The sequence below is a fragment of the Diabrotica virgifera genome, chromosome 4 (assembly GCF_917563875.1).
Source record: "Diabrotica virgifera virgifera chromosome 4, PGI_DIABVI_V3a".
Lineage (NCBI taxonomy): Eukaryota > Metazoa > Arthropoda > Insecta > Coleoptera > Chrysomelidae > Diabrotica > Diabrotica virgifera.
The window spans coordinates 48,246,565-48,263,428 of NC_065446.1; the positions used below are offsets into that span (position 1 = coordinate 48,246,565).

The window sequence follows — 16,864 nt, forward strand, 5'->3', positions numbered from 1 at the left end:
AAAAATTTTATGGGAATTACCTCCCCCCCCCCCCCCAATGTTTGTGTACGTTCCAATTAAATTATTGTGGGACCATTAGTTAAACACGACGATTTTAATATAATAATAAACAATTTATTATAATTATTATATTATTTTAGGTACATCGTATGCTACATTTGTGTATTGCATTCTACAAATGTATAAACACCTAAAACATTATACAATATTTATAAAAAAGACAACCAGCGTACTTTTTATTAAAGAAGTCCACTTTGAAAACTTTAAGAAGAAATTGAATGTTTGGGAATCAAGCTGTTAATTTTTTTTATTACCTACTTTTTATTTTTTACTTAATCACTGACTATTTGTAAAATTATTATAAATATAAGATTGTACATAAATATACATCAAATGAAAGGAATAAATTCGTTATTTCGTAAACCGGCAAGATTAAGGAAAAATCCCGAAACAGGTCAATTTTATCTGGGCGTGATGACGTAATCGATAATTTTTTTAAACGAAAAGGTAACTTAAAATTTTTTATCTGAAAGGATAACTTAAAATCTCACAAATTTTCTTCGTCAATACACAGATTTATATGGATTATATCGTTAACAATCATGAAAAAATTTAGATAAATACACAAGAATACAAGCTGAAAATGCGAGCATTATCATAACAAAAACTTTGTTTATTTGCGCATCTAAATTCATAATATGAAAAATTTCTATTTTGAAAAGTTGTTTAGTATTAAAAGCTATGTTTTAAGAATGTAATTATATCCTTCTAATTTAAATATTGTGAACTAGGTATAAAGCTACTTTACTCTCGAGCCAAATTAATATTTTTTGACATACCGCGAATAAAATTGATAAAATTTGATATATGATGATTGCATCTTAGATTTTAGACCATGCAGATCTTTTTATGAAGAATAACTTTTCTTCGTAAAATTAATAAAAAAAAGAGTTATAAATGAAAATGATGTTAGTGTCCGTAATTTGAAAATAAAATTCAAATATTTTTTTTCATTAGAAGGATGTACAAGTAATTGCATATATTAGAACATAGGTATTAACTCCAAACAGGTTAACAACTTTTTATAATAACAATTTTCAATATTGTTGAAAAATAAAGGTATTTTAATATTGATCGAATTTCTTATTTTTGACATCCATCGTCTAATATAGATAATATTTTTGATATCTGATGGTTGAATATTTGGTTTTAGACCATACAGAACTTTTTATACAGAATAACTTTTTTCGTAAAATTAAAAATAAAAAAGTTTCTCATAATATGTGTCCAACTTAAGTAGACACATTGTATATGTCTAATATACTTACCGTTGCACGTCATTATCTACGTCAGAGATCTAAGTTGACATTGTCGCCCAATTACACAAAACTCTTGAATTCATTTTAAATCAAATATATCACATAATTTTTTCGGAAGTGGATTATACAACGAAACAAATTAATATTCAATGTAAATAAGTAAAAACTTTAGAAATAGAAAACAAGAATTAAGTTATAATCTTACGTTAAACTAAATAATAAAAACAGTAAATATAATAAAACAAATAGTTTTAGTAAAGAATAAAAACAAATATGAAGTGTCATCACCGCAACTGTCAAATAAATATTACCAATTTATGCCAAAATATCACCTTCGTTCGATTACAGTTAGTGTGTTCCGAACAAATGTGCTTCATAAAAATGCTTTATAATCCATTTATACAAATTAAATGAAACATATAATTAGGTATTTCTTTAAGTTGACATTAATAGAAATCTTCAAATATTATTTCTACGCGTATATAATAAAATATGTCTAGGGGCTGTAATTCCAGTGTACTCGGTAAAATGATTTTAAAAAAGAACACACCTACCGCCTAAATATTTCGTGTTGGTATTATGTGACGTCACGGGCTATGCCGCGGATGACGTGCAACGGTAAGTATATTAGACGGAGTATAAACATAATATACTACATAATATTATTAATCATTGAGTAGACAGCTCAAATAAAACAAGCGTCTCTGGCAGGCCGTGATGATTACGACTACAGGAGACACAGGCGTTTATAGTCAAAACAGCCGAATGTGATGTTGGTTAAGCGGTATACCATATTTATATTTATTTATATAAATATTTGCTAGAAAATTAATATTTAAACTATTTTATTGAAAAAATAAATAAATACAAAATAAACAAAGTTTTCGTTGAAAATAGTGAACTGTAACTTAACATTACATTAACATAAATAAATAAAATTTATTTATTTGACGTTACAATTATTATGTTGACCTTTAGTTGCGTCAAACAAAAACAAGTTGAGTTGAAGAAAATAAATATACAGTGAGCACGTAAAGGTTGGAATAAATTCATTTTTTCATGAATGGGCGATTTTGGAAAATACCCCGAAACAGGTCAATTTTTATTTTTAAATTGCGACTTTTTGGCATATATATCATACTAGTGACGTCACCCATCTAGGCGTGATGACGTCATCGATGATTTTTTAAATAGGAATAGGGGTCGTGTGATAGCTCATTTGAAAGGTAATTCAATTCTCTATTCACTAATATAAACATTAACATAACTATACAGGGCGTCCAGAAAAAAAAATTTTAATTAAATTTATTGACAAAAAAAAAGAATATGTAATTTATTTAATTCGAAATACATTTTACTGCTCTCAGAAAACAGAAAAAAGTGTTTATTTGAAAAATATTCATTGATTTTCGCTCCAACGAAATGTTCAAACTGTCAAGAGGCATGTGGGTGGCTGCTTTAATATTGCGATTAACCAAACAACAATATTTATGTGTCAAATAAACATTTTTTCCTGTTTTCTGATAGCAATAAAATGTATTTTGAATTAAATAAATTACACAGATTCTTCTTTTTATGTAAATAAATTTAATTAAAAAAAATATTGTTTTGGACACTCTGTATAAATAATTATGTTATATTACTGAATGTTTATATTACTGAATAGAGAATTGAATTACCTTTCAAATGATCTATCACACGACCCCTATTCTCATTTACAAGAATCATCGATGACGTCATCACGTCCAGATGGGTGACGTCACTAGTATGATATATATGCCAAAAACTCGTAATTTAAAAATAAAAATTGAAATGTTTCGGGATTTATTTCCAAAATTGACCATTCATGAAAAAATGAATTTATTCCAACCTTTACGTGCTCACTGTATATTTGAAGACGGATTGTGAAGTCACAATGACGACTTTGAGGTCGGATATCTCAAAGATGGTTAAAAATACCGAAATGCCGTTTTCAGATTTGGATTCAGAAGACAAAACTACATAGGGATCCATCGCTATGGACTTTGCGAATTTATAAACGAACAGTTTTCGTTGATAAAATTACATGGAACCAATATTCAATTTTAAACACAATAAAGTTTTGCTATAATTGGTAGCTGCACCGTCGCATTTCCGTATGGCAGGTACTACAATAACAAGTTATGCAATGCTATCATAATCTTTATTCGAATGCATTTTGTTTATCAATTTTGATTTGCTATAAAGCAAACATTACAACAACCACTTATTGTTTATTAATATGCATTATAATATGACCTCCTAACAGAAAGGAAATACAATCAAGCATTTTGATTTGGTTATTTGTAATAATAAATTTTTTCATGATAAATGTAATACTTATATTCCCGTCTTTTGCAATAGGTAAATTACCTCTTCTGTTGGTTGGTTGATTTTTATCCATTGGGTTTATCTGTTTTTTCTGTATTCTTTTATTTTCTCATTGATCGAGTAGATATTCAGTTTCTATCTTACGTTTTCATTTTTCTACGCATCAGAAATAAATCGTCTTATAAAGTTTTATTTGTAATGATTTACAGGGTAGTAGAATTAACAAGAGTTAGAAGTGGGGTCGCAATACTAGCCCCATCAGGGCACAAAAGTTTACGAAAACCTTCAAAAAAATAAAGGAAGGATGAAAATTTGGGAATAAGTAGTTGAAATTGTCTATTATTATATAAAAACAAGTTTACAATTCTACATACATCTCCTCCTTCTTCTTCTTCTTGTGCCACTCCTATCGGAGATTGGAAATCATCAAGGCTACCCTGACTTTGTTTACATCTCCTCCATTTTACAAAAATTGAAAAATACGGGGTGAAAAATATTTTCTCGGGGGTGAAAAAATATACGTTCAAAATAATTCCGCAATTGGATACAATGACTAATTCTAAGCAACTTTTGTTCTATAGAGTTTTTTTACCAAGTCAATACTTTAGCGAGTTATTTGCGAGTAAATATGTTCATTTTTAACAAAAAAAAAACATGTTTTGGACGGTTTTTCGGAGATAACTCAAAAAGTAAGTATTTTAGCGAAAAAAATATTCTTAGCAAAAATATAGCTTATAAAAAATTGAAACAAATGGTGTATGCGTGAGGCCTGCAGACCCAGTAGAAGCAAAGTTGTAGCTAATGAAAAGTAGGTTCTTCTTCGCTAAATTCCAAATCGAATAATTCAATGTGAAATAACCAAAAAACGGAGCACTTTTCGGGGAAAATTCATTACAACTTTTTTAAAGTGTTTAAAAAAAGTTTTATGTTTGTTTTTTAAAAAAACTTCTAACATTTAAAGTGAGTTACGCTCAAAATATTGGTGGTCCCTTTTATTTTTTGGTAAAAAAATGGCGAAAATCACCCCCTAATTAGCTTTTCAAATAAAATTAATCGTTACCGCTTCACAAGTTACTTTACTAATGTATTGTTTATATTATCTATAAGTTCCATTGGTTCTAAGTGCTCAGTTTTGAAAAAACTGGGTTTAAAATAAAACATTTTTTTTATTTAAAAAAAATGGAATTGGTTATGGAATTAACTTAAAAATTATTAGTAATACCAAAAATCTCAAACAGTAATAAAATGTACGTTTTGTTTTTCTGAGCTTTTTTGTTTTCTTGTAAGACAAAAATTGGTTATGCTATGGCTGTTCAAAGTTTTCCTAAACTCGTGATTAGTTACTCGTTCAATCCATTTTAACTACAGCTTTTTCAAAAATACGCACTTTGAACCGATGAAACTTACAGATCATATAAATAATACATAGGCAAAGTAACTTGTGAAGATTTATTTGTGATGCTAATTAGGGGGTGATTTTCGCAATTTTTTTACCAAAAAATAAAAGGGACCAACAATATTTTGAGCGTAACTCACTTACTTTTAATGTTACAAGTTTTTTTTAAAAACAAAAATAAACCTTTTTTAGACACTTTAAAAAAGTTAAAAAAAAAACCCGAAAAGTGCTCCGTTTTTGGGTTATTTCACATTGAAATATTCGATTTGGAATTTGACGAAGAAGGACCTACTTTTCATTAGTTGCAACTCTGCATCTACTGGGTCTTCAGACCTCGCGCATACACCATTTTTTAAAAATTTTTATAAGCTATATTTTTGCTAAGAACATTTTTTTCGCTAAAATACTTACTCTTTGAGTTATCTCCGAAAAACCGTCCAAACACATGTTTTATTTTGTTAAACGTGAACATATTCACTCGCAAATAACTCGAAAAATATTGACTTAGTAATGACAAAACTCTATAGAACAAAAGTTGTTTAGAATTAGTCATTTTATCCAATTCCGCTCTTATTTTGAATGTATATTTTTCACCTTCGAGAGGGGGGTATTCCCGTCAATTTTTCAAAAATGTAGAATTGTAAACTTTTTCTTATATAATAGACAATTTCAACTACTTATTCCCAAATTTTCATCCTTCCTTTATTTTTTTTGGGGTCAGATTGTTCTTTGATCGGGCTATACTATTAGACGAAAGTATGGTAACAACGTAGAAAAGAATAGTAACAACAATACTTGAAATAGATAGAGGGTAAAGAAGGGAAAAATGAAGACACTGAAAAATTCTCTCAAGCTAACAACGGACATAAATATGAATACTAAACACTATTTTAGATAATTCAATATTGTATGACAATCTGTATTGTATGACTTCGGATACTGTGTCACATACCCTTTTGGAGTGTGTCAGATGGGTAAGAGAAAGGAATAAGCTTGAGAGAGTGTTTGAGTCGGTGACGCAGATGGTAGAGGAGATGGTGATGGATGAGCGATAGTGGAACACAATCCACAACAATGTGAGAAAGATTCTGTCGATAAAAGAGAAGGAAGAGAGGGAGCTAGATGAAGCTCTAGCAGGTATCGAGGAGGCAGAACTGGACACCCAGAGGTAGAAAGGGGGAAACGTTGACAGCATAGGGGTAAAGGCAGACGAATAATAGAGTGATAGAGGTGGAGATGGTGGCAGGTAGTTAGGCAGACGAGGACGTGGTGGTCGGATGAGTGCGAGAGATGGAAGCTGATACGTGATGGCGAGCGACGAACGACTGAGAATTGGACAAAATGAAGGACATCGGGGAGAAGTTGTGCTCTAACGGACGATTCCACCCCGATGCCCTAGTATGGGAGAGGTGGGGTTTAACTGGTCCCGACCACATCGGATTTACGGAGGGCAGGACCAAGCCTAGGACCAAGCTGGTCGACGTGACTCTGATCTCTGAAGAGGTTTAAGCTTAGCAACCCAGCACTGTCGGAAATATGTACCTCCGTCGTCTGTTTGCAGATTCGTCAGCTAGTGATGAAAAAAAGCTGCCAATGATCGGTTATTAGAATATCCCGGTTATAGGAATACTTTTTGACTTTTCGGAGTTCGACTGTATTCAGTAAATTCAAAGAAAAAATATCTGAAAAGAACCGTTAGTTTCTTTAATCCCTTCGTTCTCTGATCCTCAGCATCCTCCTCTCACAACTCCAGATCAACAACCACCATTGGTAGAAAATGTTTACCCATACACACACCCTGACAAATAACATTGCATTGGTCGAACAGATGTACTTAAAATTGTAATAATTGTACTATGTATTAGAATGTTAATCGTCATAAAGTCTAAATGCTAAATGATATTTGTAATTTGAATAAGAACAAGAACTAAAGTTTATTAAATATTTACCTTTGTTTATATAGGTCAATTTGAAAATCGTTTTTGAACTTATATATCATATATGCTTGAAGCATAAATATTTGGAAACATATATTATTAATAATAACATAAATAAAGGCAATCAATTAAAGACGTGACGAAATTGTGAAAACGAGCTCAAATCAGATATTGTAGATATATGCTCTATATCTATAATCAGTAGATTATTGAGCTTAGAGGGTGATTATAGAATGAATTATGATAATCAATATTTTCTCTAGATGATGAAAATTCTTCATGATCTATTTATATTTAGCTTAAAAAGTGCCAACTATAATTCTTAAATTTTGAATGGTACGACTCACCTGAAATTAGTTGTAACCACGCTGATATATGGTAGACAGTGGTGGAACGACAAAAACAAAAGAACAGCATGACGAAGATGGTTAACACAGCCGTAAGAACTGCCAATCCTACAAACACCATAGATGCCTGAAGAGCATGAGCGAGGTCCATAAAGGTATCCCAAAAATTCTCTTTGCACTGTTCAGCATTTTCTCCTATGTAGCAAATTGAATACAGTCCAATTCTTCCGGGAGTTTCTCCGCTAGTAGTACCAATCCACTCAGCTGTTATAAAAGAAACAATAGCGATGATAGCGTAGCATATCGTAAAAATTCCCCATAACACTCCTACGGCTTTGGAATTTCTGACGTAGCTGGTAGCGTAAATTTGTGAAGAATCGACGTATTCTATTTTGGAACCCATTTTTTGGGTATTTTTCTGAGACACTAGCTGTTATCACATACTCTTGCACTGGCAGAACATATGGAGACCGAGTAACACACTTCGTCGAACCACGGTACCACTTTCTACTCCCTTCCACTCTGAAGATCGTCTTTTGTACTTCGACGTCGCTCGTTAGTACCACGTATAGACCAGGCAACGACGTAAATAATAATATTATGTGAACATTGTTCACATTGTGTAAAACCTAATGATACTATTGCCCACATAGTCAGTATTTGGTCTTACATTTAGTTTACTCTCAATATTAACACCAAAATCTAATTTTATATGTATGTTATTTCAAAATATAAATGATGTATTATCGATATTTTATTAACTTATTATTGACTTATTATCGTGGCATTTTCTTTCTATTGATTTCCTCTTTCAATGTATAACCAAATCCTACTGCATTCTGACAAGGAATTTGGGACGCAATTAGTTTCATTTAACATAATTTATTAATGTTTTGTATTTTGGGAACTATTTCCGAAGTGGAAATGGAAACTTCAAATAAACTTAATTTTAAAGTAAAATGGTGGCTTATTTTCACCAAAAATACTAAATCCAAGTAAATATGGGATAAACTTTCATTATTTTATTAGTGTTGTTATTTTTATAAAATCATAGACAAGTCAAGGTAGTTTGGGAAGCAAAGGGAATTGGTACAAGGAGAAGAGGAAGACCGTGTCAACAATGGAACGATGCTGTGGGAAAATCATTACAAAGCAGAAACCTCACATGGGAGGAAGCCAAGAGAAGGACATCCAACAGAAAACTTTGGAGAGAGATGATTAGGAAGTAAAAGCAGATTTCTCGACACCTCACGGTAAAAGAGAACCAGATTATATATATATATATATATATATATATATATATATATATATATAATATATATATATATATAATATATATATATATAATATATATATATATATATATATATATATATATATTACCTAACTGCTTTATATATATATATATATATATATATATATATATATAACAAACAAGTGGTTTATTAGGGTTGCAGTCAGAAGTTTGGCCAGGATATCAAAGAAACACTCTTTTGACTTTATGTCTAGCTTTCGGGGTTGTTTGACCCCTTTATCAAGACTCTGTAATATAAAACAAAAATGTAAGTATTTTAAAATATTACATTGTTTTAGTAAACCTACTAGTCGTTGAGATTATTAAAGAGAAGCTTGATGATGCTCAACATTTCAAATTAACACAAATATTGAAAACAGAAAACAAAGGACACAATACATTTTAAAATTTTTGAATAATTAGCAGAAATACAATAATTATTCTGTCATGTTAACCTACTGATAATGTAAGTCAAAAACTCTGACACATAGAGAACAGAAAGAAGAAACAATCAAATTAAAAAGTATCAAATAAAAAAGTAATTAAGTGTTATGATTATTGTGGTTCTTTTTAAAACATCAGAGGCCCATACAAGGTGTGTTCAAATTCACTAACTGTACTTAAGAGTATGCAACTCATTATACGTCCATGTGTGTTTTGTAAAACAAACAAGTATTTTTATGTTTTGGTTTTTAGTGTTGCGCAAGTAGATAACAATATATGTTGCTAAGTTTTTCTATATCTGATTTTTTATTTATACATGAGTTGCTAGATTTTATGCAACACATTTCCACAAAAACGCGTTTACAGTGGTTTGTTTCCCTTGCCAAAATACAGGAACCCTCGAAATTGAACTCATGTTTCAATGTTATAGCATGTTCTGTTAGTGCACATGCATTTATTTTGTTAACTTTTATGTCACTACGGTGACTGATGGCTCTACTATGGAAATTACGAGATGTTTCGCCAATGTACACGTTGTTACAATTGAAACAAGGTATAGAATATACAACATTCGAAGATTCCTGCATAGTGAAGGGATCCTTAGTTTTTGTGTATAACATAGACACCGTTTTCACATTCCTTGTTGCGATTTTTAAGCCATTCACATTTTTGAAAATGTTGAATAGCTTCGGTGTCAGATCAGGAATGTAGGGCAAGGAACCAAAAGTTATTTTGGGTGGTACTACTGATGTGTTGCCTGTCAGTTGTCGGACTTCATTATTATGACAATTTCGTCCGTCAGCTGACAGGCAACACATCAGTAGTACCACCCAAAATAACTTTTGGTTCCTTGCCCTACATTCCTGATCTGACACCGAAGCTATTCAACATTTTCAAAAATGTGAATGGCTTAAAAATCGCAACAAGGAATGTGAAAACGGTGTCTATGTTATACACAAAAACTAAGGATCCCTTCACTATGCAGGAATCTTCGAATGTTGTATATTCTATACCTTGTTTCAATTGTAACAACGTGTACATTGGCGAAACATCTCGTAATTTCCATAGTAGAGCCATCAGTCACCGTAGTGACATAAAAGTTAACAAAATAAATGCATGTGCACTAACAGAACATGCTATAACATTGAAACATGAGTTCAATTTCGAGGGTTCCTGTATTTTGGCAAGGGAAACAAACCACTGTAAACGCGTTTTTGTAGAAATGTGTTGCATAAAATCTAGCAACTCATGTATAAATAAAAAATCAGATATAGAAAAACTTAGCAACATATATTGTTATCTACTTGCGCAACACTAAAAACCAAAACATAAAAATACTTGTTTGTTTTACAAAACACACATGGACGTATAATGAGTTGCATACTCTTAAGTACAGTTAGTGAATTTGAACACACCTTGTATGGGCCTCTGATGTTTTAAAAAGAACCACAATAATCATAACACTTAATTACTTTTTTATTTGATACTTTTTAATTTGATTGTTTCTTCTTTCTGTTCTCTATGTGTCAGAGTTTTTGACTTACATTATCAGTAGGTTAACATGACAGAATAATTATTGTATTTCTGCTAATTATTCAAAAATTTTAAAATGTATTGTGTCCTTTGTTTTCTGTTTTCAATATTTGTGTTAATTTGAAATGTTGAGCATCATCAAGCTTCTCTTTAATAATCTCAACGACTAGTAGGTTTACTAAAACAATGTAATATTTTAAAATACTTACATTTTTGTTTTATATTACAGAGTCTTGATAAAGGGGTCAAACAACCCCGAAAGCTAGACATAAAGTCAAAAGAGTGTTTCTTTGATATCCTGACCAAACTTCTGACTGCAACCCTAATAAACCACTTGTTTGTTGATATTGACAGTCACTAATATCCAGTATTTCTTATATATATATATATATATATATATATATATATATATATATATATATATATATATATATATATATATATATATATGAAAGATGTATTTTCTAAACTTTTAAATTTTCTAATTTATTTCGATGGAAGAAGATTATGGATTTCGGAAGATTTCGATGGAATAAGTTATAATGTAATATACTTAACAATACCACTATACAGGGCCGGCGATAACGGGCCTGCAAGGGATGCACTGCAGGCGGGCGCCCCTTTTTGGGGGGCACCAAAATGACCTTTTTTCTGTCGGTGTTATACAAAATACTAGAAATAGTGGATGTGTGAGTTATTCGTAAGGGGATTTTTCCACATTCTCTATTTCATTTGTTTGATATATATATATATATATATATATATATATATATATATATATATATATATATTATTAGTGTTGTTATTTTTATAAAATCATTAATTACGTCTAGTTGATTTCGCACAAAAATTATACATATCTAATAATATAAGAATGTATATGTTAATAAGGTAACGAATAAATTCATTATTAGGCAAATAAATAGATAGTATTAAAAATTTCCGGAATAGATCTATTTTGTTATCTATAGTCTAGGTTTATATTGTGCGACCTCTACTTCACTATTTACGCTTTTTCTGTTTTTCAAAATTGACTTTCAAAAGTTTTGTCTTAATATTACCTACACCAGTGCCGGATTAACCATTAGGCAAAGTAGGCAGTTGCCTAGGGGCCTCAGCCCCAAAGGGGGCCTCGCAGGGCCCAAAATGAAAAAAAAGAATGTGTGTGTACTTTGTACGCACGTAAGAAGTTATACTTCTATTATATGATTTAAACGAAATTAATATACTTTTTATTTATATTTTATTTAAATATAAAACTAATTTATACTTACTATCAAACATTTTTATTAAAACAGTGCCAAAAATTAAAATAATAAAAGAATAAAACACACACAAACACATTAAAAATGCCACAAATGATTTCTGAACATTAATTGTCGGAAAATTTTTTAACTAAATACGTATTTTCTGAAAATAAAATTATATAATAAATATACTTACAATCATAAAATGTATAAAAAAAATAAAAAAATAAAAGTTTTTATCGGGATTCGAACCAGCTATTAGCGCGGTTGGTATATTGGGGTTCATTCGCCTTAAACGCTTCGCCACGGAGGCAATGTGTCATTATGTCCGAAGATCGACTAACTAAACGGATTAAGCTTTTGACATTTTTGAATTAAATTAAATTATTTTGATTTTGAATTGAAATGATTTAGAATTGAAAAAATACAACAAAAGATAGAGTAAGAAAACAATATATTAGGTGAACATTGATAGAAATTTTGATGGTAATCAAATTATGTAAATAAAAGTATTACATAGGTACTATGTATTTTGGTAGGTTCAAATAGGTAGGTACCTATGATACATTTACAATTATTACGTACCTGTTGCTTTTAAAAACTATTTAAATGTCATTACAATTATAAACTTTTTTGTTTCTGTCCTCACAACAATAAAACTAATATATTATACATTTGTTTACCTTCATATTGAACAATTATTTATTATTGACAGATCATTTCAACACCCAATCAGAGCCCGTATAACGACTAATACCATACTGTCGGTGTGCGCATGCGCGCAGATCAATATAAATTCACCCTCAATCTCAATCGCGCCTAAAGAAGTATAACTTCAAAAATATAATTAGATTTAAATAAAAATTATAAATCATATTACATTAGGTTGAAAGAACCCCCTCCGTGGCTCAGTGGTAAGAGCGCCTGCCTTTGGATCGAAAACATCCGAAAGGTTGTGGGTTCCAATCTCACCAGGGTCAGAAATTTTTCATTTATTATAAATTAATAAATGAATATAGTTTCTGTCCTTGTGGAATCGGTACTCACCGGAGGGACCGCAGACGTTCGGATACAATTAGCGTCTCTTTGCAAAGACAATGACGTCGACTTTGCAAAGTAACAAGACACTTACTCAACACACACACTACACATTACTCCCCTGACTTAGTGATAAGTTATACAATTACGTGGCTAAAGGTTCTAGTTCTAAACCAAGGCCAAAATCAGAGAAAAAAAAAAGGTTGAAAGATTCGAATATGGCGCAATACTATAAAAGTGATGGTGGACGTATAAAACTACATGACAATGCATACTTTTGTTCACATAGAAAGCCTATGTTGTGAGAATAAAATGAATGCCGTTTGGTAGAAGGAAAAGTACTGCCTGTCAGTCTGTACGGTTTCTTAGGAAAGTAGTAAGAGCAAGAGCAACAAATGAGCCAGCACCCCCTCGCTATCGTCTCCTTCATTACCCATGCCTTTGGCATCATGTCAGGCAAATACAATGGACTCCAGGCTCATTTATCTAAGATTAACAAACTTGCAATTTACATATTTCTTGTGCCGATATGTTCTCTTATCTTATTTTGGAATATCTTATTTTAGATTTGTTCAGTCCGTGTACAACTTTTTTTCAGTCTCTACCCACCGTTGGAAAACCACGATCAAATTCTTAAATGAAACTCCACTAACCAATCCATTCGCCACGATCTAAACCTTGTTTTTAAAAGAACAAGCAGCACTAAATGCACTGCAAGAGCTGATGCAACAAGAGCTTTGTCTAAAGGTTACAACGCCTTCAAATCTGTTCTTCATACTTTTGCTGAAGACCCTATTCAGAAAGCTGAAACAGTTGAAACCGAAATAAATTTTATACGTATCTATATTTATAATTATGTAAATTTAAAATAAATGTAAAATCTATTTTTGGATGTAGAAAAAGGATTTATTTCATGACCGTCATCCCGACCATCATCTCTTCGACGAAATAAATTTTGTACGTATATTTATTGAAGTGAAAACTTCTTTAGGGACGTTGTGCACTTTTTGGATGGGAAAATGTATTAAATTGGTGACCGTCATCGCGACCGTCATCGCTTTGAAGAAATAAATTTTTGAAGTGAAAACTTCTTGAGGGACGTTGTGCACTTTTTGGATGGGGAAAAATATTAAATTAGCGACCGTTATCGCGAACGTCATCGCATCGATGAAATAAATTTTTGAAGTGAAAATTTCTTTAGGGACGTTGTGCACTTTTTAGATGGGGAAAAACTATTGAATTAGCGACTGTCATCGCGACCGTCATCGCTTCGACGAAATAAATTTTTGAAGTAAAAACTTCTTTAGGGACGTTGTGCACCTTTTGGATGGGAAAAAGTAATAAAGTAGCGACCGTCATCTCTTCGACGAAATAAATATTTGAAGTAAAAATTCTTTAGGGACTTTGTGCACTTTTTGGATGGAAAAAAGTATTAAATTAGCGACCGTCATCGCTTCGATGAAATTGATTTTTGAAGTGAAAACTTCTTGAGGGACGTTGTGCACTTTTTGGATGGGGAAAAATTATTAAATTAGCGACCGTCATCGCTTCGACGAAATAAATTTTTGAAGTGAAAACTTCTATAGGGACGTTGTGCACTTTTTGGATGGGCAAAAAGTATTAAATTAGCGACCGTTATCGCTTCGACGAAATAAATTTTTGAATTGAAAATTTCTTTAGGGACGTTGTGCACTTTTTTGATGGGAAGAAGTATTAAATTAGCGACCGTCATCGCGACTGTCATCGCTTCGATGAAATAAATATTTGAAGTGAAAACTTCTTGAGGGACGTTGTGCACTTTTTGGATGGGAAAAAATATTAAATTAGGGAACATCATCGCTTCCACGAAATAAATTTTTGAATTGAAAATTTCTTTATGGACGTTGTGCACTTCTTGGATGGGGAAAAAGTATTGCATTTGCGACCGTTATCACTTCGCTGAAATAAATTTTGTACGTATGTAAACCTTGTGATGACACTGACATTGGCAATTTGTCATTACAATCATAAATGAATTTGCTTTAATATAATTTAATTTTTTAAAGTTTAAAAGACAATTCAAGTTCTTATAATAAGAAATGTAAAGCATGAACAGTTAATTGTCGATTCTTTGTTTTAGGTTAGTATTTCATTAGTTAATATTTTTTTTTTATTCTGGTCTTGGTTTAGAACCTTTAGCCACGTAATTACTTATAAAATTATTATTCGTTCATAAGTACAAAATTGTCCAGTATACACTTAAAAATAAAGAATAATAAAAAATAAAGCTTACAAATAACAATGTCTACTTACTATGTTAATAAATACAACTAGGCTAATTTTTTTTTCTTCACTACGGTAGGAACTAAATCCGATTCATCCTCTCGGAGATTTAAAACCTCTTAGTGATTTTTTTTTAAATATTTTTTATTTATTTTTTTTATATATATATTTTTTTATTTATTTTTTTAATAATTTTTTTTAATATTTTTTTTATTATTTTTTTAATCTTTTTTTTATTATTTTTTTTAATCTTTTTTTTATATAATTTTTTTTATATTAGTTATGTAAAAATTAAATAAACTTTGTTTTAGACGAGAATCATATTGTGTTATGCTTTGAAAAAAATCCAATCTTATAAATATGTGTAATGCATGTAATGGAGGGTATTACTCACGATGATGAAGTTTGCGACACGAGCCAAAGGCGAGTATCGTTATTCATCAGAGTGAGTAATAGCCATTAAATGTGTAGAATACTATACTTTTTCTACGACCTTCTTTTTTTTATCAGTAGAAAAATTATTGTACTTTAAAATGAGTTCGTTTATTGAAAACTATAACAGAAAAAACCTAAAATAATTTTTTATTGCTTTAAAATTTAAAATATCTTGGAATAATTTTTGTTTTAATTTAAGCAAAATTATATAAATAAACAGTTGCTTGATAAATAAACTATTTCTTTGTTTTATTTCTTCAAGCAACACTTTTTACAAAAGGAAACAAAAATTTAAGTTTAATGTCCAGTTGCACCAACAAATAAACGATTGATTTGAATTGCTCGTTTATTTTAAAATATAATGGTCAAAAAACTGTCAAATTAAAAACAAAAATTTTAACGATTCTCCCAAAATATATTAAATTTTAACCTTTTTCGAAAGAAAAGAAGAGGGTTCTGTTATTATATTTGATGGTAAAAAATTTAATATTTTTCGGGAGAATTCGGGAGCAGACTGTCAAATCGCACTTTTTGTCCATATTTTCACATTATGACTTCGAGGTAACGTTGGATTCGTCAAAACATCATTTATTAATTTACACACTCATAGATATTCTAAGCGTAATGTGTAACGTATATTTTTTATTTTTTGGCAATTTTTTACTGAAAAATCACCTAGACAAACAAAACGCATTTTATTTATTAGCAAGAGATAAACAAATAGCGCTCTTTTGGACGAAATGCGATTGGTTTGTCTTGTAATGCTTTTTAACCATGTAAAGACCTTATTGTGCATTTTGTGTGACAGATACTTTAACAAAAACTTCTGTTTTTTATAAATGGCTTGAGAATGAAGCAGGAGGAGGGAGGAGGTGTGGTAGAAATAAGTACCGCATTGACTGACTTTCTAAAAAAGACTGATTTTGACCCAGACATTAAACATCTAAGATTGTTTTCAGACGGATATGGAGGTCAGAATAAAAATTCCTACATGGTACATGTACTCATCTTGTGGCTTTTGAAAATAATACCCCAAAAACTATTGAAACAATTATGATTACTCTCCCCGTTCGTGTGGCCATTCGTTTAAGCTGATCGTTTTTTTTTGGCCAAGTTGAGCTAGATTTACATGCCCATACTTTTATAGTCACCAACAAATATTATGAAATCTAGTCTAAGAAAGGGGGCGTTCAAGTATAACGTAACGCGATTTTTGAAGATTTTTGACGCCCCCCTCCCTCCAACCTGCGTTACGTAATACTT

General features: G+C 30.8%; 1 protein-coding gene across 1 annotated transcript in view; it reads right to left on the reverse strand.

The window, feature by feature from the left end:
- Positions 1–7,861, reverse strand: part of LOC126883506 (LHFPL tetraspan subfamily member 3 protein) — a 108,622-nt gene extending 100,761 nt beyond the window's left edge. Inside the window, exon 1 of the mRNA XM_050649115.1 lies at positions 7,349–7,861. Within this exon, the coding sequence (XP_050505072.1) occupies positions 7,349–7,751 (403 nt within the window). The 5' untranslated portion in view covers positions 7,752–7,861. The remainder of the gene's footprint in view (positions 1–7,348) is intronic.
- Positions 7,862–16,864: the final 9,003 nt, after the last annotated feature.